The sequence below is a fragment of the Anopheles arabiensis genome, chromosome 2 (assembly GCF_016920715.1).
Source record: "Anopheles arabiensis isolate DONGOLA chromosome 2, AaraD3, whole genome shotgun sequence".
In the NCBI taxonomy this organism is placed as follows: Eukaryota; Metazoa; Arthropoda; class Insecta; order Diptera; family Culicidae; genus Anopheles; species Anopheles arabiensis.
Window position 1 is genome coordinate 13,307,374 of NC_053517.1, and position 23,108 is coordinate 13,330,481.

The following is a 23,108-nucleotide window of genomic DNA, read 5'->3' on the forward strand; positions in this document are numbered from 1 at the left end:
GAGCTTCGAATCGATATTTCCTTTTCACAAATGTTCTCCACTTCTCTCTTTCACATGCACACTGCACTTGCACATTGACTGAGGTTCACAAAAAGTGAGAACGAAGCATATCTTCCCGCGCAGGTCTTGCGAAAAACTTTGCATCCTACGCGGTGCGGCGCTTGTAATGCGATTGGGAAAACTTTGCTGCAACAAAAGCTCTCCCTCACTAGCTCAACCGATTACGGGACCGATAGGTGCCTACGAGTTAAAAAGAAAGGTGCAGGTGATCGTACCGGTTCCCAAGCACCGCGTTTGATACAATGTAGCGGAATGCAGCTTCGTGTGCAGGTGTGCAGTGTTTCGTAACAGCTTATGAGTTAAAAATATGCCGATTCGAAGCTTTATCGATGGAACTGACTGATGGGATCGAATGTTAACGCTAGATTGAACAATCCGGGGGCAGTTTTAAAGTGAACGGCATTGGCATTACGTGCTCTGTCCAACAGGATTATTGGACGAATATTTTAGTGCGATAGGAAGGTATTATGAATTGTGCACGTTCTACAAAGTCTGGGAAGTTTTACCGTGTTTAATTCTTTGCCAAAGCAGACGATTTTGCTTGGGATATAAAGGTAACAATACTGACTATATAGGATGTAAAGCAAACGAGAATGCTTAGCTTGTTTTAAAATTCTTATAATAAGATATTGTAACGGAAACAACTCACCGATCGTACAAACTTTACGTATCTCACGTGCCTGTGCTTTTAAGTCATAAATGAATGCGAGTTACATCGACACGAGAGCATGAAATTGCACTTCCTTGGCGATGCATTTGGCATCCAAGAACCAAGTGGCCAGACACTGGTCAAACTCTCCAATACCGTACCGTGCTGCAACCATTTCCAGCTTGCCAAGCACCCGTCACCCCGTTGCTCCTACTTCCCTAATTTTCTTCTTGCTGGATGGGCCAGTTTCAGCGCAACAACTTCCGGTGAATGCTGAACATGCAAATTCGTTACATGGCTACTAGTGCTGCTGTGGCTCGAATACTTGGACCCCATCCAGAGAAGCTTACCAGCTACTCGGTACCATCCAGTGGGAGCGAGTTTTTCGGGAAAAAGCGAAGGTAGTGTCCAGTTTTCGACAGTTATTATGACACGATAAATTATTCCACCCTTCCCAAAACTTCCATGTGCGCTTGTGTGCGGGTGGTGGCTCTCCATTTCTGAACACATCCTTGAGAGCCCGTTTCACTCACGTTCGCTGTTTCGCTCCTGCAAGCGCAATCCTTGATGCAAGCGATTCAATTACGTCGTGCAAGGCAATGGACACTTTTGACCTACTGCCTTGGTACACTGCAGCGCTGGAGCCGAATAGTTTTCGCTGGCTGGCTACAACTACGGTCCGTACTTGTCCGTGTCGGACGGTGAGTGGTCCTATCGCATCCCTTGCCCACTGCTAGACGTTGCCTAATGACGGCGTGTAGGAAGATGCTCAAGCGGGAACATATTTCACATGCTGGTACCAATTTTTGGGCATATTCGGGTTTAATTAGTTGCCTCCGTTGGGCGGTGGTTATTCGTTTTCGTTGCGTTCCATCTCCGGATGCTGGGATAAAGTGCATATTTGAGGTGGAACGGATGCAACAAGCGGTGGGGTGTTGTGTGAACTATGACTGTATGAGCATCGAAAGGTGACCTTAGAGTGTTTGGTTGAACTAGAACTCGTAACAATTGCCTTAGGATGTTCTGTTACAAACATTTAAATTCTTGAAACGGGACCATTTCCTTCGTTGTAGCTTCCTTCTGAGAACGTTTTTGTTATCATTGGATCACATTTGCGCTGTGCGTTACATACGTTACATTTCAACCTCGGCCTAGATGACTGGAGCAGTAAACGAACATTTTCTATGAACTGACGGTAAAACCAAAGTTATTTACCAAAAACCAGTACAAGGAAAAGGTTGCTTTACATCATCCAGCCAATCGAATAGATGAAAGGAAGCTTTGCTGCCCTTCCGCCAAATTCCTGTGCCTGTGTTCTGTCGCAAAAAAGGCACGATACCACCCAGCGCCCACTGTCCATTACCGAAAGTGGAATTGATCAAGCGGGCAGCAGAATCGGCAACAGGTAGCGTCTTCTCTAGGGCCGGAAATTAAACAACATATCAATTTTTCCGAATGTCCCCCTACGCTTCCCTCCGGTGGAGTAGCGAGCGGTGCCACGAAAAATATGCTGTACCGTGGTGGTTTTCTTTCACCCGGAGTGCTCCCATTTCCCGGCAGGCTACAGGCAAGGACTGCAATCGCCCGGCGACAGGTACCATGACATCTGATCAAAGGGTACTCATCGAACCGGTAAGCAACTAGCACTGATTCGTTAAATGCATTCGGCGAAAGAAAACATACCGTCGGTGGTACTTTCATCGTTTGTGCACTGTTCTTCCGTATCGCAACATCGGCTTTGCGGCTAGTGGAACGGGTTTCTGCTGATATCAGTCCCTGGATCCGTGTCTAGCATTTCATCAGCATGATGGCACCGCGAGGACATTGGTTTTGTAGCGAAGATACGCTACTTTTCTTTCGTGCTGTTACATCTGTCAAGCGTTAGCAGTAAGTAAATATAATGGCACCGGGTTTTTGTATAGAACGAACTGACTGGCTGGTTCGGGGTATGTAGCGGCAGAACTGTGCACTGGAACCGACGTCTCAAAGGAAGCAAAAGCAAACGCTCTATTTTCTTGCAAGCTGCTGTTGCTAGCGCTGCTGTCCACGGCTTGCGGGAGTTTCGCTATTTCTCAATATCAAAGCCATTTATAATAAAAGCCAAACGCTCGTGCTATAAATCCCGTGCTCTGACGTCAAATCGACTGTTGTGCTGAATGTTTTGTGTGTAATTCACGGTCTTCTCTGTGTGCGTGCGCGTGTGTTTTTGCTATCTTCTGACCGCGCCTTATGCCTCAATTTGCATATTGATGTAAACTACCGACAACAATCTACATTTCGGAGTGATTAAATTGTTCCACCGCTAGGGCAGATCAGCAGGCCCCGGTTCGGCTGTGTTTCTCCACCGGGATGGAAACATAATAAATTGTCCACCAGCTGGGTGTCACCGTGGAGAGAACTGGTTTTTGCTGTGTTCTGGTGCCCGAAAGCTTCACATCCGCAACGGCAAATCTAGGAGAATTAGCAAGCGGTTGTTGGGCTATTTGCTGTCTTTTTCTTTTCGTTTTGTTTTGGTCACCTTTTTGCTGCTTGTTGACGTTAGACAGATTTCGGATGCGCCAAAACCAGTTTCATCGCCGTGATATGTAGATGGACATCCCAGATTAGCGCAGCAGATTGTTGTTGATGCTGGGCCAGAGGCTTCGGCCCGCGGTTGACACTATTTAATCATCTGCATACGGTTACTTTCTCTTTCTTTTACGACCATCCGGTGGGGGTATGAGTGGAGCGTTTGTTTATTTTTATCGCAGCCCCTTGATCTTGCGTGCGTGAGACCGCCAGAGTGGTGGAACGGGTCCCGTGGCGACACCTTGCTTGCTCAGGTGGTGATAGCGGCGGGATAGAAAAGGATCGTAGCATCTAGAAATTAATTCACACTGCCGAATTGCCAACAGTTTCCGGCACAAAGCAATCGAGAAAGTATTGGCACGAGAGCTAACTAGTCGAGATAGTGCCAAAACGCACCAGAGCGCTATTTGGGTCAAGTGTGCCCCCAACCAAAGCAAGTGAGTTCGCAAACCAGTTCGGGATGCTTTCAACGCCGTTTCGGGATGCTCTCTGAGAAAGCTTTGGCTGTCTGTGCACGGTTTCAGCTAACGGTTCTTGCTGTGCAGCTCCTATTGAACGGCTAATGACACAGCACTGACCGGGAGAAAAGTCCAACGCTTGGGTTATGGTTTAGCGACTGTTCAGCGCATCCGCCAGTCGCGTTTTAGGACCGAACCGAAAATGAGGCAACTACAGCTGCTCCTGCTCGGAGCCTTCCTGCTGCTGCTGGCGGTCGCCGTACTGACCGTGGACGGGGAGCCGATCAAATCGAGCAGCCACGGGCACCACCAGCATCACCACCATACACATCACAAGAAGAAGCACGGCAGCCACCATCACCACAACATGGTGTACGGGTTTGGGGATCCGTTCGAGTCGAACGGCCGGTGGCTGCAGGACGAGAGCGACCAGTGCAACTGCAACGTGATCGCGCAGAAGATGAAGAAGCTGCGCGAGAAGGTCCTGCTGGTGGTCAGCTCGTTCGACAAGCTGCTGAAGGTGCAGGTCGATCTGCGCAACATCAAGAATCTGCTGAAAAACATCGACCTGAGCTTGACCGCGCTCGGTGGGTTCGTGTCGAACAGCGAGAGCCAAATCGCGTACCTCGAGGAACAGACGCATGCGGTTTCGATGCTGCTAAGGTAATGGAGGAAGCGTGTTTGTCACCGTTTGTCGCGTGCCCCACTTTTCGGCTCATGTGTATTTGCTTTCCACCCTTTCACTTATTGCAGCCGCGCCAAGGCAGGTGCGGTACAGCTGCTGACGAGGGAAAATCTCATCGAAGCGCTTGGGCCGGTCAAATCGTCCACGGAGGCACCGCCGCTGCAGGAGCTGGACGAGATCGTGTACAGCTCGTGCCAGGATCGGCGCATCATCAAGACGGGCGTGTACCGGGTGTACACGAACGTGACCAACAGCATGTACGTGCTGTGCAGCCTGGACTTTGGGCAGAACGCGTGGACGGTGATACAGAACCGGTTCGACGGGTCGGAGACGTTCTTCCGGCCGTGGAACCACTACAAGCGCGGGTTCGGGTACTTCGGGCACGGCGAGTACTGGCTCGGGCTGGACAACATCTACGCGATGATGGCGGGCCGCGAGCACGAGCTGCTGATACTGCTGGAGGACTTTGACGGGAAGTTCGCGTACGCCAAGTACAAGTACTTCCGCATCGACGGCGAGAAGGACGACTACCGGCTGGCCAAGCTGCACGGGTACATTGGCAATGCGGGCAACTCGCTGCAGGACGCCGAGGGCATGAAGTTCTCGACGTACGATCGGGACAACGACAAGTCGCCGGAGAACTGTGCGCAGGCGAACCACGGTGGCTGGTGGTACAAGGCGTGCGGCGATACGTGAGTGTTATGCTACTGGTGTGGGGTGGGCGGCTGTCACAACTGTCATGGGGCTTGATTAACACACCGGTGTTGGTGTCTTTCAATGATTACATGTTTACAGAAATTTGAACGGAGCCTATCGGAAGGAGTACTCGCACGATCTGTCAGGCATTTTCTGGAAGGAGTTCCGCGGGCTCAACTACAGTCTGAAGCGGTCCCGCATTATGATGCGCAACAAAAAGGAGCATCACCACAAGCAGCACTACCACCATCATGCGCACCACGGCTACCACAGGATAGATGAGGAGGGCTATGAGGAGGAGGATGAGGAGGAGGAGGAAGATGATGAGGAGGATGAGGAGAAGTACTATGCGGCGGGCTTTGAGGCCGAACTCTAGCGTCGGAGCGCTAGTGAAGTCGTGTCGGAACATGGAACAGATATTTATTTAGATTGTACTTGTGCGCCTTCGGTAGAGAGGCAATAATAAAATTATATTGTTTGACTATGTTATCTATGCATGTAAGTCGATGATACGTTTGGATAGCATAAGTAATATCCATGTATCAACGGTATAAATTGCAAAATAAGCATCTGCTTCAGCATTTTTAAAATGTACTTCAAGATTGTTTTTTATTGCGTCATGTCCTGGCATGACAGACTCCCTTGCAATAGAGCCTAGATCCAGTAGGAAACTTAAGCTTATCCCTTGATTATGATGTTTATATTTCCTCCCATACCTACTCCAAGTGATTGCATTTAGTGAATTGAAACGCAATACATATATTAATTTGTGTAATTTATTTTCTGTCATAATAAATAACCTTCTCCCCCGTACTTGCTAAAGCCCATCTCTCTGATGGGAATCTCCGGCACAATTCGTCAATGCTGTGGTCACATCGACTGGTCGCATTAAGGGGCCATTGCGATAGTTACAGGAACCGAACTGCGAAACGAACTGGACCCATCGGGAAGGGAGAAACCGTGCGCTTCCAGTGAATAATTCAAATTATTTTTATTTATTACTGCGCCCAAACCTGCTGGACCTGCTGGAGGGCAATGATTTATGCTTGCGCCCGATGCCCCGGGGCAGCACGTGTAGTCGGGTTGGTTGTGGTGGTTGTCGTTGTTTTCGGATGTTTTGGCCCCGGAAGAAGATGTGTTGCCTGTGGGAAGGAATGAAGCGTAAACGAAATTAAAATAAAATGCATTTCTGCATTAATGACCATTAATCCATAATGGGCTTGGCGGGTGGTGCTGTCGCGCGGTGGGTTGTAGCGTTGTATCAATTTATTGGCAACTGTCATTTAATGATTGAGACGCTTTGTGATGTGAGTGATAATTTTCGAGTTATGTGTTTGTTGTAACAGCATTATTTATTATGTTTATTTTTCTTATTCTTTGCGTTTATTTCTCTTTTGTTTATGTAGATTTGCACCCTTCTGAAAATAGGAAAGTCATTTTAAACTTGTCTATAAAGCTTTTGGTTGAAGCTATCACTAGTATCGTTGCGCTTTTTTTTACAGTTGCAAAATAACTCATTAAAACATTAAAAGCATTCAAAGCAAACCGCAAAGGAAAAAGTTTCAGAGAAAGAGACGGAATTCCCCAGAACTAGTAGACAGAATAAAAAGCTCGGCAATAATTCAAAAGCTGCACGCTGCTGTTAAGGAACCCCAGAAAGTAAATCCATGCTCTATTTTCCTTGCAACGTCACTGGCAGCATTTGGCCCGAGCACAGATTTTAATGAAATGCCACTCCCAAAATTAGGCAAACGTATCTCGCACCAGCATAAAATGGGGAAGCAAAGAAATAGTGCCACCTAATGAAACAACCCACCGCTTCTGTGACTTTTCACCGAGGAGAGCGGTGGAGGGGAGCTGCCCGTTGCCCGGTGCTTTCGAAGGATATGCACAGCTTTCGGGAGCATTTTACTTTGATGTTCGTGGGCTCTGTGGTACGAATTTTCCTTTTCACTATACAATATCCCCCCCAACATCGGGTCGGGTCAGTGGGTGCAGTTTTGCGTTGCTTTTCAATGGTTTCGCGGTGTGCGGCAGGAACGGCAAGAGCGTGAGTAGCATGAAATGTGGAGTGAAAAAAAAGCGAGACCATGCACAACGCGAATATGCACACTGCATTGACGTCAGTGTACGGGCAGTGGCGTTTTCGGAGGTGCCTGCAGGTACATAGCTGTGTCCTCGTGTGCTCTTAACACTGGTGCTGCATTCCTTCATTCCACTGCCGGTAGCGCTTGATCCTTGCAGTGGCACATTTTTGTCTCTGCGCGCGTTCGCACGTGTCTGTGTGTGTGTTGGTCGTGATGCACTTCTTATCACTGCGCTAGCTTCGCTCAACATAATCATCATTATCGTTCGCATCATCAGCTGCTTCGTCACCGATGGCCCCGCGGGGAGTTCGCTCGTTTGCACAGGTTTGCAACACAACGTAGAGGGGGTTTTGGAGATTTTTTTGGAGTCATTCTATATGCACCAAACTACCTCCATCCTGCTCTGGATAGGGTGGAGAGGGTGGGCTTTTTTTAGACTCATTTGGTTTTGTTTTGTGTCTTGCTCGGTGTGGCAAAAGTTTCAACAACATTTTTGGAGGAACGATCCCGCTGCCGGTGAAAGGGGATCGAATGCAGCACGACAAGAGCACGTATCGTGCGTCACTCCTTTCGGTCACTCCTTCAACACCAACACACAGACTCACCGAGACACACATACACCCATTATATGGGTGAAAATTAAATTGGCTTTTAAACTTTTTCCATTTAGCAAATTATGTTAATCCAGCACACTAGCGAACAAACATTCAGGCACACCGAAGAACGTAACCGGTGCTACCGGGGCCTTTCATTGCCCGGCGGGCTAGAACACATATATTTAAATGTTGTACACTTTCCTTCCTTTCCCGTCCTGCCCCTGGTCACTTGTACCACATATTTTTGGTTTTGATTTTACCGTCGCCTGAAAGTTCGTGTTTGAGTGAATAGTTTTCGGTTTGTTCGATGCGTTTTTTGTGTGTTTTTTTGTTATTTTTTTGCGTTCCATCCTCGGTTCCAGCCTCACGTCGTATATTCGCATTTAATTTTAATCTTATTTTTGCCCATTAAATGTGCGCTTCCGTGCATTTGCAGTAAATCATAACCATTAGAAAGTGCAGCAAGGCATGTTGTTTTTCTTTAATCGCTATTGGGTATCCAAACGAACACGCTTTGCAACGCTGCTTTCAGAAGCTGGTGGCGGATCTCTTGACTCATGTCGACTATAATTGCAGAGTGTGGAAGCGTTCGTTGTTTAAATGGTTTGGTAACATGGTTTGTACTTAGCCCAGTGCATGGTTTGTGCGCAATGGTTGAGATGCAACGTAGTTTATCTTTTTTAATGACGAATATGCCTTTGATCATCGTCGAGTTAGTTTTAAGTTTGTTCATACATAAATGTAAATACAGTCTTTGAATTGGAAAAAAAATCATGTAATGATATTTTGTACGAAATTCGTCTGAAGCTAAAGTCTCGAAACACGATGATGATAAACAAAAGAGCAAAAACCTCTGTAGATATTAGTTAGTGAAAATCGTTTAAAAGTGGCAAGCAAATGGCTGATTGAATATTATGTGCATTTTCCTGTCGAAAGCTGTTACACCTCTGTAAAACCATTCAATCCACGCCAGCTCCATTATTCATATTCAATCATTTTTGCTTCGCAACCAGCCACCTACACCTTTCCACATCCCTGTCCCAAACGCCCCACAAGTAAGATGCTATAAATTGTCCCACCCACCCAGCCCTGCGTCACGAGCTAACGCCACGTACCGGATAAAAGGCCGCAACAGCACAAGCGGTTTAAGTCTTTCCCTTCCTCCAAGCAATATTTATCGCTCCGGCCGAAGGATAATGTAATGTAACCCAACTCATCACCTTCCTGCAGCCGTCCGTCGTCCGCAACACGTCCCTGCAACAATGGCTCCCTGGTTGCGAGGCTGCAGGCAATCGCTTGAGGTTAATTTGCTTAACATGCTGCTTAAGACGATGAGGCGGACGAGATGCAAAAGTTTGCGGCAAAGTTTTCAGCTCCAGCATGTCCCGCCGTTGCCCGACGTTGCCCCACGTGCTGCGTCGTGCTGGACCATCGATCAAGCCGCATTGTGCCCGGTTGCCACCGCCCCGAAAACAAGGTCAAACTGGGCCGGGCCAGCTCCCCGGCTGGGTTGGATTGAATCACGGCTGGGAGTAAATTACCGGCCTGGAGAGGATTATAAATTTTAATCTTTCTTTCTACTCACCCCGTTTTGGTGGTGGGGCTGGCTGGTGGGGGCCCAAAGTTACGCGCACGACACTTGCCTGGTGCACGTTTTTAGTGGGACGAACATGATTTTGCTTCGGGGAGGGGTTTATTCGATCGATGGCCGATGAGAAATCGAGTAATTGTCTTTTGATGTTGGTAACAATTAGGCGAAGCAATCGAGTTACGATGTACAGTGGGGAGGCGTCATTAGGACCGAAATGCTTTTACGTAAAAGGTACTCCATCGAGATGTAGTGCAAAGTGAATTTGCTGTGCGATTTGCATGCATTTAGGCGTTCTGCAATGCCGAATACTTACGTGATGCTTTCAACAAGTTAGCGCCTTGTTTTAATCGCATTTTTGCAATCATATTCACAATAGTCGCAGTAAACACATTCATTTCTTTCACAATTGAAGTTTGTTCTTGGAACGGAAGTAAATATGCACCATTACTGTTTTCAAGATCAATTATGATTTGTTGTTGTTTTTCTTTATTTTTACTTTCCATACGTTTATTAATCCTAGTCGAGTTAGGGACATCACTGAAGCATAAAAAATGTTACAAGGATGCATTTTTCACTTCATCCTGTCCGCTTTGCTTGGCTGCTGCTGGGTTCATTTCATTATCGTTCCTCTGCTCAACTCTGTCACACAGAACCCTGTTCACATCTGCCCCGGCCTACCACGGGTGCCATCGTGTACGCACCGTAGTATGTGTGTTTGCGCTGGTTTTGCGGATTAGAATAAAAATCGATTCGTAAATGGACGTTTAAGGCAAACACAAGTGACATAAAAACAAACGCCTATCAAACTATTTCTTCATCCTTGCTACGCATCAAACACAATACGTTCACGATTTGTTGGGTGAGTGTGAGGAGCGCTTTTCATAGGTTTGCTTCTGTTTGTATTAGTGTTCATATATTATTCTCTGTTTGTTTTGTGTTTTATTTTCCGCACGTTGTTCTGCCCCTGCCGAGCAGATACATTGTTTCAGTGTGCTAGAACGTGGCGGCCATTCGCTTGGAGTCACCTTGCTCTGCTGTTTTACCGTTTCCATTTGTGACTTATTGCCTTTAAATTTCCCTCAGTTTTGGCTGTTTTTGCTTTCTGCCTGGGTGTCTCTGGAGTGAGTAGTGAGTGAGTAGCTAGGGTCGCACATCTAGAGTCACATTTATACAGTATTTACAGATGAAAAATCTGGCTTGTACGTGTTTAGTTGTGTAAGGTGTGTAAGGTGTGTTTCATTTGCATTGACTATGCTATTTACTATTCGAATCATTGATGTCACCGTTTGTCTCGTTCATCTTAACTATGTAAAGTACTTCAATGGTTTGTATACGACTTGCTGTAGCAGAAGTTTTGACAGCTTCCCCCTTTCTGCAATGATTTTGTTTTGCAACAAAAAAAAGTATGTTGTATGTGTTTTTTCTCTTAAGTTTACATCCTTGCTGTTGTACAGTAAGTTTTCCGTGGCTCTCTTCTTTGTATCTGTTACCAACGCGGCGTTTCTAATCACGTTATCCGCGCGCTACCACATGCTTCGCGTAGTCTCATGCCCCTGCACAACCACATTCATCTACCCGGCCGTACGTTTCCCCAGGCTGGCGCTATTGTAGGCTTTTGGGTGCATAATTTTACCCGTGCGCCCGCATGTCCCGGCAGTGGCCCGGCTCGTAAATCTTCGTTACGGGAACTTTCCAAATATCCTGCTCTAATCCCTCCCCTGGCACTCGGTAAGTCGGTTAGGGAACGAAAACTTTGCACTAACCTACTCTCTCCATCCCCTCTCTTTCTCTTACACCTTTTTCCCCTAAATCCGAAAGCATTAAACATAGGAAACGAACAGCATAAAGGGGAAGCAACAAAAAAAAAAAGCGTTTGCCCGAGCTGTAGATTGCATCGACTTTGCCTCAGCTCTTCCGGCTTCCTACCCCATTGCAAGCTTCGTAACATGATTACACTCAATTACGCAGATTACATTCGACTACTAATTGGGTGCGCTAGTACCGCTAGTTTTATGTTGCAATGATGTTCTCCGGTGCGCTTCTCGAAGATGGTTTCACACCCAACAAGAAAAGTGTGTTAGTCGCATCGTTGTTGTTGGCATCGTGGGTTCTGTTTTTTTTTGCTGCTGTTTTGTGCCTGCAGGAGAATCCCAATCACCCACTACGAGCCTACCACCCACCCCTAAGTGTCGAACGTTTTGTGCGACCCCACCACCGAAACGCCTTAGACATGATGTTCAATTCGGGGTTTTTAGTGCTCATTTCCCGGCCTGGTGGCTGCGCTGCCGATTCCGCTCCAGGAAGCCGGGCCGAAAGAAAATCAACTTCCCATTTCCCGCGGGGTTTATGCTGCCGCCACCCGATGGATCGGCCATCTGTACGTGTATGTGTGTGTGTATGTTGTGTGCGTGTCTGGTGGATCGTTCTAGCCGCCCCAAGAGCTTGTTCAATTTTGGTTGGTTTTTAACATTCCGCAACTTCGTGTCGGTTTTATTTTCACAGCTTCACCTTCCGCGGATGTAGAGCATCGGCTGCGCGTACATTAAATATTAATTTGGCTGCTCCGTGACACCCTTCTGCCTGTCTGCGTCCCCAGACTTGTGGGAAGTTTGCGCCACGGTGCGCCTAAAGAAAGGGCAGCTTGGGCGAGAAAAACAAGGAAAAAAGACATAGAAGTAACGTAATTGTACCAAAGTTGTTTTTCTTGCTCTGTCTTGCTCTTCTCTCCCTTAAAGGCGTCACGAAGCAGAACGAGTCGGAGCAGACTTTCGAGAAAACGTGTTCGGGGGAAAAACATCCCATTGCGCGCCCGTAACGCGAACCCGGGTATGTGGCGACAGAATGCGTTGCATGTGTTCGGTTGCTTGTTCGGCTAGTATAATAAAGAAAAAATAAACTGTAAAATAAACGAAATAAAAATAAACTTTCGACAGCCCTTTTTGGCCCCTCGCCGGCGTACGTTGGGCATCGATAGCCGGGGCCACCACCCGGTCCATCGCAAACACCCGTTCCAGCGGTGCCATGGTTTATGTACGCCCGTTTTACACTTTTTACGGTGGCAGTAAATGTATGCTTACGTACTTCGTTATTTTATTAACATTTCATTTTTTATCCTCCGTCCTTCGGTTCATTTTCGTGTGGGAGCGTGCGTTGTAGTCGAGCGTGTAGTTGTTTTTCAATTCTTTTCTGTTGTTTGCAAACAAACACAAATACATACATACACTCAGACAGCTCAGTTCTGACATTGGGCGGGTTTGTTTGTTAGTCTTGCGCGGCTGTTTAGATGCATCATGTGAGTCTGGTTTTAGCTTCCTTTGAAGAATTTTCCATTTCCAGACACATTTTATGCGATGCGCACCAGCAGGCAGTAAGCATCCATTTTCGCACACCTTCAAGCAAGTGTTGCGAGGCGGTTTTCTGACTTTGGGAAGTGTAAGCGAACCTGCACACTTGGCTGTACTGTTTTTTGACAGCCACCGAGCGACGGTACTCGCGACAAATGGTCTAATGTTTCAACCTCCGGCGACGTCAGGGTATGTAAATTATGACGCTGATGGTATGAGTTTTAGGCTGCTTTAAAAATTCAGCTCCGTCTTCCGTCGCGCTAACTGCACACGGTGCAAACGTCCATTTATGGCATTGCCAGCCAGCCAGATTGGAACGGTCGGCGGGGTGTTACTTACTGGGGTAATGGGCTCGTTAACGTGCGCTCGTGAAACTGACGACCGTTGCCTGATGAGGTGTCAAACAGGCTCATTTTGTGAGCTTCGAATGAGTTTCAGGGAACGCACAATCAGGCTTCTACCACTTGCTGCTCCGGGGTTGTTCAGAAGCAGCTTTACAAAAACGGTGTTTTATTAACTCATTTGCAAAAGGACACTCAAAAACAGGGCTGAATATTGAGGATCGTGTAATTAATGGTGTAAATTTGACAAGCACAGGTAGGGTAGGTAGTTTGCTGTTTTAGTGGCAATGTTGACTTAATTTAAATCAAAATGAACAACAATTGTACTATAAAAAAAGCCCGAATTAAAAAAGCCCGAATGATGGTAAAGTGATGGAGAAGAATAAATAATGCCTTTGCTTTAATGCTGCTAAAATGCTAACACCAAATGTAGCAGTGAAAGGGCTCTACAGTTTGAATCAAAACGCCTAAAAGTATGCAATTATTAAAGCAAAAGGCATTTAATCGCAGTTTTGACAGAAGCTTTTACGACCATTTGCAGGGGGATAAAGATATTTTATGAAAAGAATGTTGAAGTAACTAGCTCCTAGCAAGTAATATAAAACGCCAACCAAATCGGAAAAGGAAAAGGAAAAAGCTGCTGTGCTGGTCGCTCGGAACGCGTTGTAAGACGTAATATTATTCTTTCAGTGCTGCTATGTACACGTACATTCCGTAACCAGTCCAATACCTGCGTGGAATTGAAAGTGTTTGTGTGCAGTATGTTACTAAGTGATCCATCTCTGCGTACCTGGGCGAGGGCCAGAGACACACATTTAGGTACCAAAAACGTTACGGTAGAGTGTCTGAACAGATGAAAAGGGGTAGAAGGAAAAGGTTGTATGTACAAGGCCGCTATGGACCACACCGTCCTAGGTGTGATGCACTTCATTTATCCGTCTGCCGTATGCCATCGAGCAGTAGTTGGTTGTAAGAGTTACAGTTGCAATGCTCTAGAGTGTGCTCCCTGGGCTGTCCTCCTATCGGCTGCCCTATGAGACACTGTACGAGCAGCAGAGCATCGTTGGCATTCGTATAAATTCGTTTTCGATCTAAATTACCATTATTTAGCTACGGGCAAATCAGCGATTTGCCACTCTGATCTAACGCCATTATTTACACTGTGCGGGGCAGATCGCGTTTCCCACTTTCGTTTTGTTTTTCTTTCTTTCTCCCCTCTGCCTTTCACAAACGAAATAGTACAGCATCAATGCGAGAGCAGTGAAGGTTGAGATCTTCTGGTAGATAAAACAAAACAGTCTACGAGAGGGTATACACACAAACACATCGGGTTCCCCATCCTTACTCCCCTTTCCTAAACCTGCCGCCATAAGTAATCCTGTCGCCGTTAATCGTGATAAGTGTCGGCAGCGTCCAAAAACTAACATCTTCGCCGGGTAAGCGCGAGCAGGGAACACATACCGAGCAGCAGCCACATCGACCGGAGGCAGCTTGCACTATCGCTCATGGCCGTCACCGACGAACGCCAGCCCAGGTCCAGTCCGATGGATTCGCGCGACAGCGGCAGCTCCGTCGGTTCGTCCAGCTCTTTCGGGCAGGGCAGAATCGTGTCCTTCCGCAGCTTCATCAGCGTGACGGGCTGCAGCTGGCCCTTGTCCGGGCCGCCACTGTCCGGACCGGCACGGCTCGGGCCGTACTTTTTCTGCTGCAGCACTACGCCCGGCTTTCGGTGGCCGGTGTCGTCGTAGTACTCCTCGTCGAACACGACGGTATCGTGCGGCTGGCTGCGGCCGTACTCTTTCGGCTGACCGTGTGCCAGCGCCGGCGGGCCGTAGATGCCCTTGATGTCGTACAGACATTCCACCTGCTGGAGCGCCTGCCGAAGGTCCTCGTTTTTGGTGTTGTTGCGCAGATCGAACAGCCACAGCAGCCGGCAGTCGCACAGCAACCGATTATCTGCCGGAGAAAACGAAAGTGAAGAAAACAGAGTGTCAGAGAGGCGACGGGAGGAGCGTGCTGTGTAACAAAGAGAAGATGCATGAACGGCCAGACCGGCTAGGACCTGCTGTGAGTAATGTGGAATATTTAAAGCACAATCTTATGCTCCGTACGCGAATGCTGTGGCATCTTAAATTGTTCGAGGTGCCAGCATCGACACTAGCGGGCAATAACCAGCAGCATCGCGCGCAGGGCGCCGTCACGTTACTGCGCCACCCGATTGCATTCTTGACAGTTTTCGCACGCTACAGCGAAATTCGATCATAAACTCTGACCTGCCAAATGCACAGCAAACGTGGGGGAGGGTTGAGGCAATACTGTCTGTTAACTTTTTGGCACGTTGCCAGGCCACAAACAGCATTCGAAGTTTGCCCTCCGATGGATGGTTGCGCTTTCCTTTTTTGCGAACTTTAGCTGCCCCGTGAAGGCGAGGCAAAGGTGCAAAAGTCAATCGTTTAAAGCAAACGCCAGGACGTGGCCAATAAGATGGCCACGGCACGGGCCAGTGTAATGTAAAAACGATGTTCCGATGAACCCTCAAACAGGCTAAGCACAGCCGTCCATCATGAGGTTGAGGTTGAAATTTGGAAGAATTTATTGCAACCAGTACACGAAGTGCGGCGAACCGTTGGCGGCCGGAAAAATCCATCAACAAGGCCCGCCTTGATTTGATGCCAGCGTTTTTGTTTTGGTTCGATGTATTATACGATTTTGTTTTATTTTGCAGCATTATCGATGAAGAAGTTTTTGTGCCAGCAAAAAGGTTCGCACCGTTGGCAAAGTTTGGGTTAAGCTCGTGTCAAAGACGTTGGCGTTTTGCGGAAGCATCGGCAACTGTTTGAACCGTTGGCGCGTTTCGCGCTATCGCAGGAGTAAGTTTTTCTGCGTATCAACGGCAGGTGATGGGTTGGTCGGTTGGCAATTGAGCGGTGATTGATTTCAGCTGTCAGGCGTGCACCGTGCTTGGCGTACGTTTATTAAATCAATATTGCCAAAGCGGGACCGACACGACAGTGTGCTCGCAAAGTTCAATGGAAAGCGGGAGGGAATGGACACCAGCCTCAGCATTATACGGACAAAGTTTAAGCTGAAATGCTGTAGGAAAGTAATAAACCACTGTAGCGTCACTATTTCATAATCGAAGGTATGGTTAATTTTCGGAAGTCGATTGAGAACGGACGAGTGAGTTTCCAGAACCTGCCAGTAGTGAGCAAAGTCACCGGCTCACTGGTGAAACGATCAAGTTTTACTCATTTTCCTATCGAAAGGATTTTTGTGCGTTTTCGGCTGTCGCCGGTCTCGTCGTCATCTCTCGTGGGGCAATATCCTTCGGAGGACTTCTGACATTCGTCAGAAGGCTAAGGTGGGCGCACAAGCTAAATTGGGGTGTGGGTGACGTACCATTTGACGCTGGGTTGATGATTCACCCCGGATGGTGGGAGAAGTTACTAAAGTTTATTTAGCTTTTACGGCTAATGAAAATTTAAATTAACTCCAAAACTGTGTTCTGACCAGCCGGGTACAGGTAGGCAGTGGTGAAAAGTGGCACAGGGAAATGCTTGCAAATCTCCCACACTCCAATGGTTTAATGAAAACGATGATTGATGGTGGTAAGCTACCCAGAGGGCGGCAACGAACCAGACCGGCGACACACGGTACAGCGAGCGGTGCTCCGTTTGCTAATGTGCGACCACGATGCGCCCGTCGGTGGTCACTTACCGGGCGGCTAAAAGAACCAACAAAATCACTTGTTTTTTTTTTTAATTTCACTTCCAGGAACCAACAATTTTCCTGTACACGAGTGACAGTTTTCCACCATCAACTCGCCGAAGTTGGTAATTGTGATTGATGGTTAGAGTGATTTTTTTGTTTTGTTTTGTTTGTTTACTCGCTCACTTTCGGGTGATTTTGTTTCGGGGTTGAGGTTGAAACTTTTCCAAAATGCCCAAAACACGAACCCCAAAAACCCATCTCACCGCAATGACACAATGGGTCTGGTTCATGTGTACGGAGAAAAAGGGAGACATTTTGAGGCAAATTTAACAGCACACGGTAGCTCTCGGGGAAATTAACGCACCAACTGAACCACCAAAAACAAGAAGCAAATTCATGCATAAACATATACCAGATGATGAGCGGTTCGTTACCTGTTTTTTAGTGTTTGGTTTTACAAAAACCAAAAAAAAAAAAAAAACCATCACTCCAGCGCAAAATGTTATTTTTGTTAATTAAAAAACAATCGCAATGTGTTCTTTCGGTGGTCCACCCATCTTTGTTCCATCTGTTCCTCCCCATTCGCCTTGATTATTCTTTAACGTACGCTGCTGATATCAACCACTTACCGCTTTCCATTGCAAATGGCACTGATGATGGGTGAATTTAAATTAAATTCAAAATTATGCATTAAACTGTGCCCACGCATGGGACGCATGTCGTGACCGAAAAAAAGAGCAAACTTAAGAGAAAAAAGGTTCCAGCTTACCAATATGGTGCGCGCGTGTGTTTGTCTATATTGGAAAGTTCATTTCTTTTGAAGAATTTCCAACGTTCCAAAAAGCAGTCGACAGGTTGCCGACCCACCACAGGGAACAGGGAACCAAATGGGAATTGAACGCGTTGACAGGTGAACAAAAGCAAAAAAGAAATACTTTGATCTTGCGCCACTCGTAACGACACCACCGGCAAGGATCGGCTTGGAAGTGGCCAGTCCGAGCGTTACTGATGGAAGAGTTATAAAATACGGGTTGTGTTTTTTTGTTGCTGTTGTTTCTCATTAGTTTTCTCATTACTTCTTTACAGCCCATTGCCATTAGCATATGCAATCGACGGTTTCAAATTGGGCAGGTTGAATATTATTAAATATCTCCGGAACACCCGATCAAAGGGATTATGAAAGGGCTATGGGCGAGCAATAATGCGCACACTTGGGACGGCATTAATAAACTGTGATGAAGAGAAGGAGAATGAGTGTATGGGAGAAAGAGAGATAGGGTCGGTGGGACTTATTATATTGGTCCGTAAGAGCTCAAAGCTCAAGTGCCACATGGATGGGCTCATGTAATTGCCCGAGGGTTTTTCGATTTATAATTAAACTTGAGCAGGGCTTATTTGAATTCTCATACAGCAGGTATGTAATGAAACAGTTCAGGTGAATTGAAGCTTTCATGTTGGGCTGGAATCAGCTCAAGCAGCAATCGAAGTTGGATAAGCCTATTTGTATGAGTAGGCTGTATTGGAATATTCTTGTCGTAAAGTGCTTGATTGCAGGAAGACATTTTCAATACAATAATACCCTCAAGCCACTGCGCTTTTGAGGAAAAGATTGCATAGAAGAAGGCGTTACCGACTTACATCCTTTTCATTTTTTACTCGATATTTTTTTCTTAAAGTTTTTTGGCTAGACAACAGGTTGACTAACAACTGTTTTATGTTGGCATAATTTTAGATGATATATGTAAAACATGGTATCAAGGTCAACGTTTTGTTTTCATTCTCCAACTTCCTCAAAAGCATTCTCATCCCCTTGGGCAGCACACGATAAAACATAGAATAATATGAAGCAAATCAGTTTCATTAAGCTTTCTCCTGGGATGCATCGGTACAACCCTTTCCCGAAGGCCCGGTGACACAGGATTCTGGCATGCGGGGCAACCGTTTAAAGGTACTCTATCTGCTTTATTTTATTTCCCTTCTTCCAGCGCTCAGCACGGAAGAACGGTACGAAAGCTGTATCCTAGCTGGGACATGGCAGGAACGGGCAGATGTGACCCCAAAGTGGTCGTAAAACAAAAAAAGATAGGATCCCTTTTTTAAGGTCACACTAACAAAACCCAAACAAGGCACGGAGCGACATACGCTCGGGCCCCATCTTGGGCTCGACCGCCTTTGTGGCACTAATTGGGTTGAGATTTGTGCACGTGTGCTCCAAAGCCCGGGGACGTATTGTGCTTCAGGTTGGCCTGTCTGACTCTGCCATGCTTGTGTGGTTTTCGCCCTCGTGCGCTCGAGCTGGCACGAATGATAGCGATTGTCTGAGATATAAAACTTTACCCGCTTCGAGCGTACCTTTGAGATGAAGAATGGCCGTACTGTTGACTAGGTTGTCCATCAGCGGCAGGAAGTTGTTGTACGTAATCGTTTCCAGCTGATTGGCGTTGAGGTTGAGATTAAGGACGGCCGGTACGCCGGTAAAGATGCCACGCTCGAGCCGCTTCAGCCGGTTGTTCTCCAGGTTGAGCTTCCGCAGATTGTTCAAGCCGTCGAATGCACGGGCGGATAGTTTCTGTGCAGGCGCAGAGAGACGGAAGAAAGGTAAGAAATAAGCCCAATTAAAGTGAAATGATTTTGAAATATACTGCTGTATTCGGTATAAACAACCCACCCGTACCACTCTTCACTTACCTCGATCTGGTTGTGATCCAGATCCAGCTCCTGCAGGCTCCACAGCTCCGCGAAGATGGTGTCCCCGATGAAGGTTAGACTGTTGGCGGTCAGCTTCAGCAGTCGCAGGTTGCCGAGACCCTTGAAGATTTCGCGCGTCAGCACCGAGATCTGGTTCGATTCGAGCTTCAGCTCGTCCAGGCTGGTCAGATAGGCGAACACGTCGTCGTGCAGCATCGAGAGGTTGTTAAAGTCAAGGTTGAGCTTGCGGAGCGCCGGCAGATGTACGAGCGCCTCCTTGTCCAGCTCGAGAATCTCGTTGCGCTCCAGATTGATCTCCTCCAGGAACGGGTGGTTAGCGAACGCGAACGGATGCACGATGCGGATCTGATTCTTGTGCAGTGTGACATTGCGCAGCTCGGTCAGATTGCCGAACGCGTAGTTCAGCAGGTCCGGTATCACGCCGTACTCGATCGTGAGCTGCTTCAGGTACTTGAGCGTGTGCAGCACGTCCGACGGTATGTACGCCAGGTTGCCTATCTTCTGTACCGTGATCTTGAGCTGCTCCAGCGTCGACTGCGTCTGGAAGGCCAGCCAGTTGGCGTCCTTGCGGGGCAGATCCTTGCTGAAGATCCAACAGTTTGCCTTCTGCGCCTTCACGTGCGGATCGTCGGGTGAGCAGTGGCAGACGAGCTTCATCTCCCGATCGCCCGAGCAGAGGTTCATCAGCGGCGACGGTACGATCATCTGCGGTAGGATGGGCTGTGCTTTGCCCTTCTTAGCATCCTTCTCCCGGTACCGGCTCTCAATCGGGCTGGTAACGATGCACAGCACCAACAGTGCCAGCGTCAGGTGTTGATATGTCGCCGATACCATCGTGCCGGTGATGCAGGGTCGTTGCGCCGGAAAAGTTTATGTCTAGAAAAAGCGAACAAATCACCACAAATCGAAAGGTTAGCGCGTGTGCCATATGTCAAACTTTTAGCCCTCCGGGGCGCAGCGTTCGCCACATGATAAGGCTAATTAAAATTAATTACCATCCCATTCGGAGCTCGGCGTAGCGAATCGTTGCTTGGGGGGAGCGAAATTGCCACTGCGAAATTTATTGAAATGATGAACAAACAAGCGATGTTGCAGTGTGTATTGAGCGAACAGCGAATTGCAAACACACGATGTGTTGATGGCATTGTGAAGTAACGCTCTCGGTAAGGTTGATGAGTGGTTGGGATTTGGCAGTGAGAAAGGAGCACATTTAATGAACGTGTTTATCGCGGTTCTACCATCGAGCTGCGTTTTGTGCAATGTTTTGGAGTAGTTTGTTGAGTGTAGCTTGTTAAAATTGCCGAGCTGCTAAGCGCTGGTGCATGATGAAATGAGTGTAATTGGTTTCTGGGAAGAATGAGGGCGTTGCAAGTCTAATTAGAATGATTATATTGTTGTTTTGAGAACGATTCACAGTTTAACACCTACACCGTTATACAACTTATGTTCAGAATGTTTAATGTTTATCGTTAAAGGACTGCAAAGCCCACTCGAAACTGCTCTCATACTTATACAGACGCTGAAGTTATTGGTTTGTATTACAGATACGGGTAGTTTATTCGGACCGTAGTAGCGGACTCGCAAAGGTCACCAAACGAAGTCCGAGGTGCAGTAATAGCCAGCATTGAGAAATTGATTATAATGTTGTTTACACTGTAATAACAGCATTTTTCCTCATATAAACGCCTACATATATGCAAGTCACAAAACTAATTATCCAGAAGCGTCCAATTATCCTACTTGTGATTCTTTTAGCCGATTGTTTGTGCATCGGGAGCAGTTCTTCTTCTGCAAACAGCTTTTAAAATATGGCATTAACATTCCAGTGACGGTATTCAGGTCAACAGTATCTCGTAGTCCATAACGCTAACATCTAACAGCAATGAAAATAAAGTGCTACGACAATGCTTGGCTTGCAGTTCACATTCCGACGAAATCAGAAATTTTGCCGATTGAGCAACAAGCGATAAGAAATCAATGTTGACAAAACATTGACTGTGCCAGAAAGTTTCCTCTTCAGTTTATCAAAAGAAAAAAAACGCAAAAGTTCACCCCCGGCAAAACTGTACCGCTCAAACGGTGAAGTGTGAAAGGACGAACGGGACGGAATGAACCGCAAAAGGAACAGCTTGCGTATTTGGCACGGAGGAAAACAGTCGTGCCGAAAATGCTCGCACAAAACGGAGAGAAAGCCAATGAACAGCTTTATTATGAAAGTAATTTCCGGCACGAGACCGAACGGCGCCAGCGAACGTACTGCGCGTGGCGTGCAGCACTATTCCGCAGGAAATGGAAAAGGCTTCAGCGTTTGAGGGCGGGAAGAACTGCGTGGAACGCTGGAACTGGAACGGTCTTACTTGGAAGAATGTTAAAAGCGATAGAACAAGTATGGTAAGCATTCGGAGGACTCTTCGACTGTTTCCTTCCTTGAAGCATTGCTTTAATCGGAACGTTAGAATGACCAATGAGTATGCAGTTTGACAGAGTGATAAACAAATTAGTAATGTAATAATTTCGAATTTCAAGTGGTCTGAAACAGGTAAGTAACTAATCTTTCGTCGTGCGTAAAATCAACTTCAAATTTTCTAGAGAAAAATTATCTCCCATCATCCCTTGAAAGATTCAATTTCTAGGAATGAACAGAGTAAAATGACCAGCCCCGTTCAACGCCAAGCAAAAACAGCCAAAGTGACGGCACTGGAAAGATTGGTAATAATTGTATTACAATGGTGGAGATCAAATTGTAATAAAATTTAAATGACGCCTACCCGTTCCTACCACCCGGCGAGAAATTTGATCGTTCGCTGAAATATTGGCGCTCGTTTACACTTTATTCTCTTCCAATTACGTGCAGCAGAACCGAGGAACCGATGCTTCCTTCGGCCACTTCCGCTTCCGTTTGCATGTAAAGCAACCGGATAGAAGTTTGCATGTAACAGAGTCTGGGCAGGGGCAATGGCGAACAAAATGGCGAAAATGGACCCTAGGAAAAGGAACACCAATTTGCCCAAAAGAAAAAAAAACCTTTGTTTGGCATGTCGCAATGGATGTGATGCTACCCTCGGCGGTGGCGGAAATTTTCCCGTACGGCAAACGGCATATTGATGAGATGAGATTTTCCCCGGGACGAGCCGGTTGTGCGCATCTTTGTGAGCATTTATTTATCATTGGTTCGGACGCGGGAATACTCCTGCTGCTTCCGGATTGCGTTGGCGAACGCTTTCGGGGTTGTTGATGATGCGTCGGAAACAAACATCCCTTCCCACCAGCCGCCACCATCCTCGTAGCGTGAAGCTCTTTGTCTACTTTCTTATGCTGGTTGCTCGTAATGCCGGCCAACACCGGGGCTGGAGGTCTACGTCTATCTTTTCCAGGAATTATCGGAATATTTGATGGAGCTAGCACCGCACCGACGCCGCAGAAGGCTTGTGAGCCGACGTCGGCTGCTGCTTGGGCTGCTCGAATCTTTCAACCTGCCTTCTTCTGCAAAATCATTTTCAGGTCTCGAATTGGGCAGAATAGATTGGCCTGCTAGAGTGATGAATATTTTTGCAAAGAAAAAGTAAAGCAGCTAGTAAGATGAGCAGCCAAACGATGATGGAGCATAAAATTG

General features: G+C 47.0%; 2 protein-coding genes across 2 annotated transcripts in view; one reads left to right on the plus strand and one right to left on the minus strand.

The window, feature by feature from the left end:
- Positions 1–3,612: 3,612 nt before the first annotated feature.
- Positions 3,613–5,620, plus strand: LOC120895244 (angiopoietin-related protein 1-like). Its single transcript, XM_040298402.1, has 3 exons — positions 3,613–4,398; positions 4,489–5,112; positions 5,216–5,620. Exons 1-3 carry the CDS (start codon positions 3,938–3,940, stop codon positions 5,490–5,492), a joined length of 1,362 nt encoding a protein of 453 aa, XP_040154336.1. The 5' UTR covers positions 3,613–3,937; the 3' UTR covers positions 5,493–5,620.
- Positions 5,621–9,834: 4,214 nt separating this feature from the next.
- Positions 9,835–23,108, minus strand: part of LOC120894722 (connectin-like) — an 80,128-nt gene continuing 66,854 nt past the window's right edge. The window contains exons 4-6 of the mRNA XM_040297484.1: positions 19,475–20,371; positions 19,139–19,355; positions 9,835–15,031 (exon numbers count right to left, since the gene is read on the minus strand). Of these exons, the coding sequence (XP_040153418.1) occupies positions 14,496–15,031; positions 19,139–19,355; positions 19,475–20,329 (1,608 nt within the window). The 5' untranslated portion in view covers positions 20,330–20,371 and the 3' untranslated portion in view covers positions 9,835–14,495. The remainder of the gene's footprint in view (positions 15,032–19,138; positions 19,356–19,474; positions 20,372–23,108) is intronic.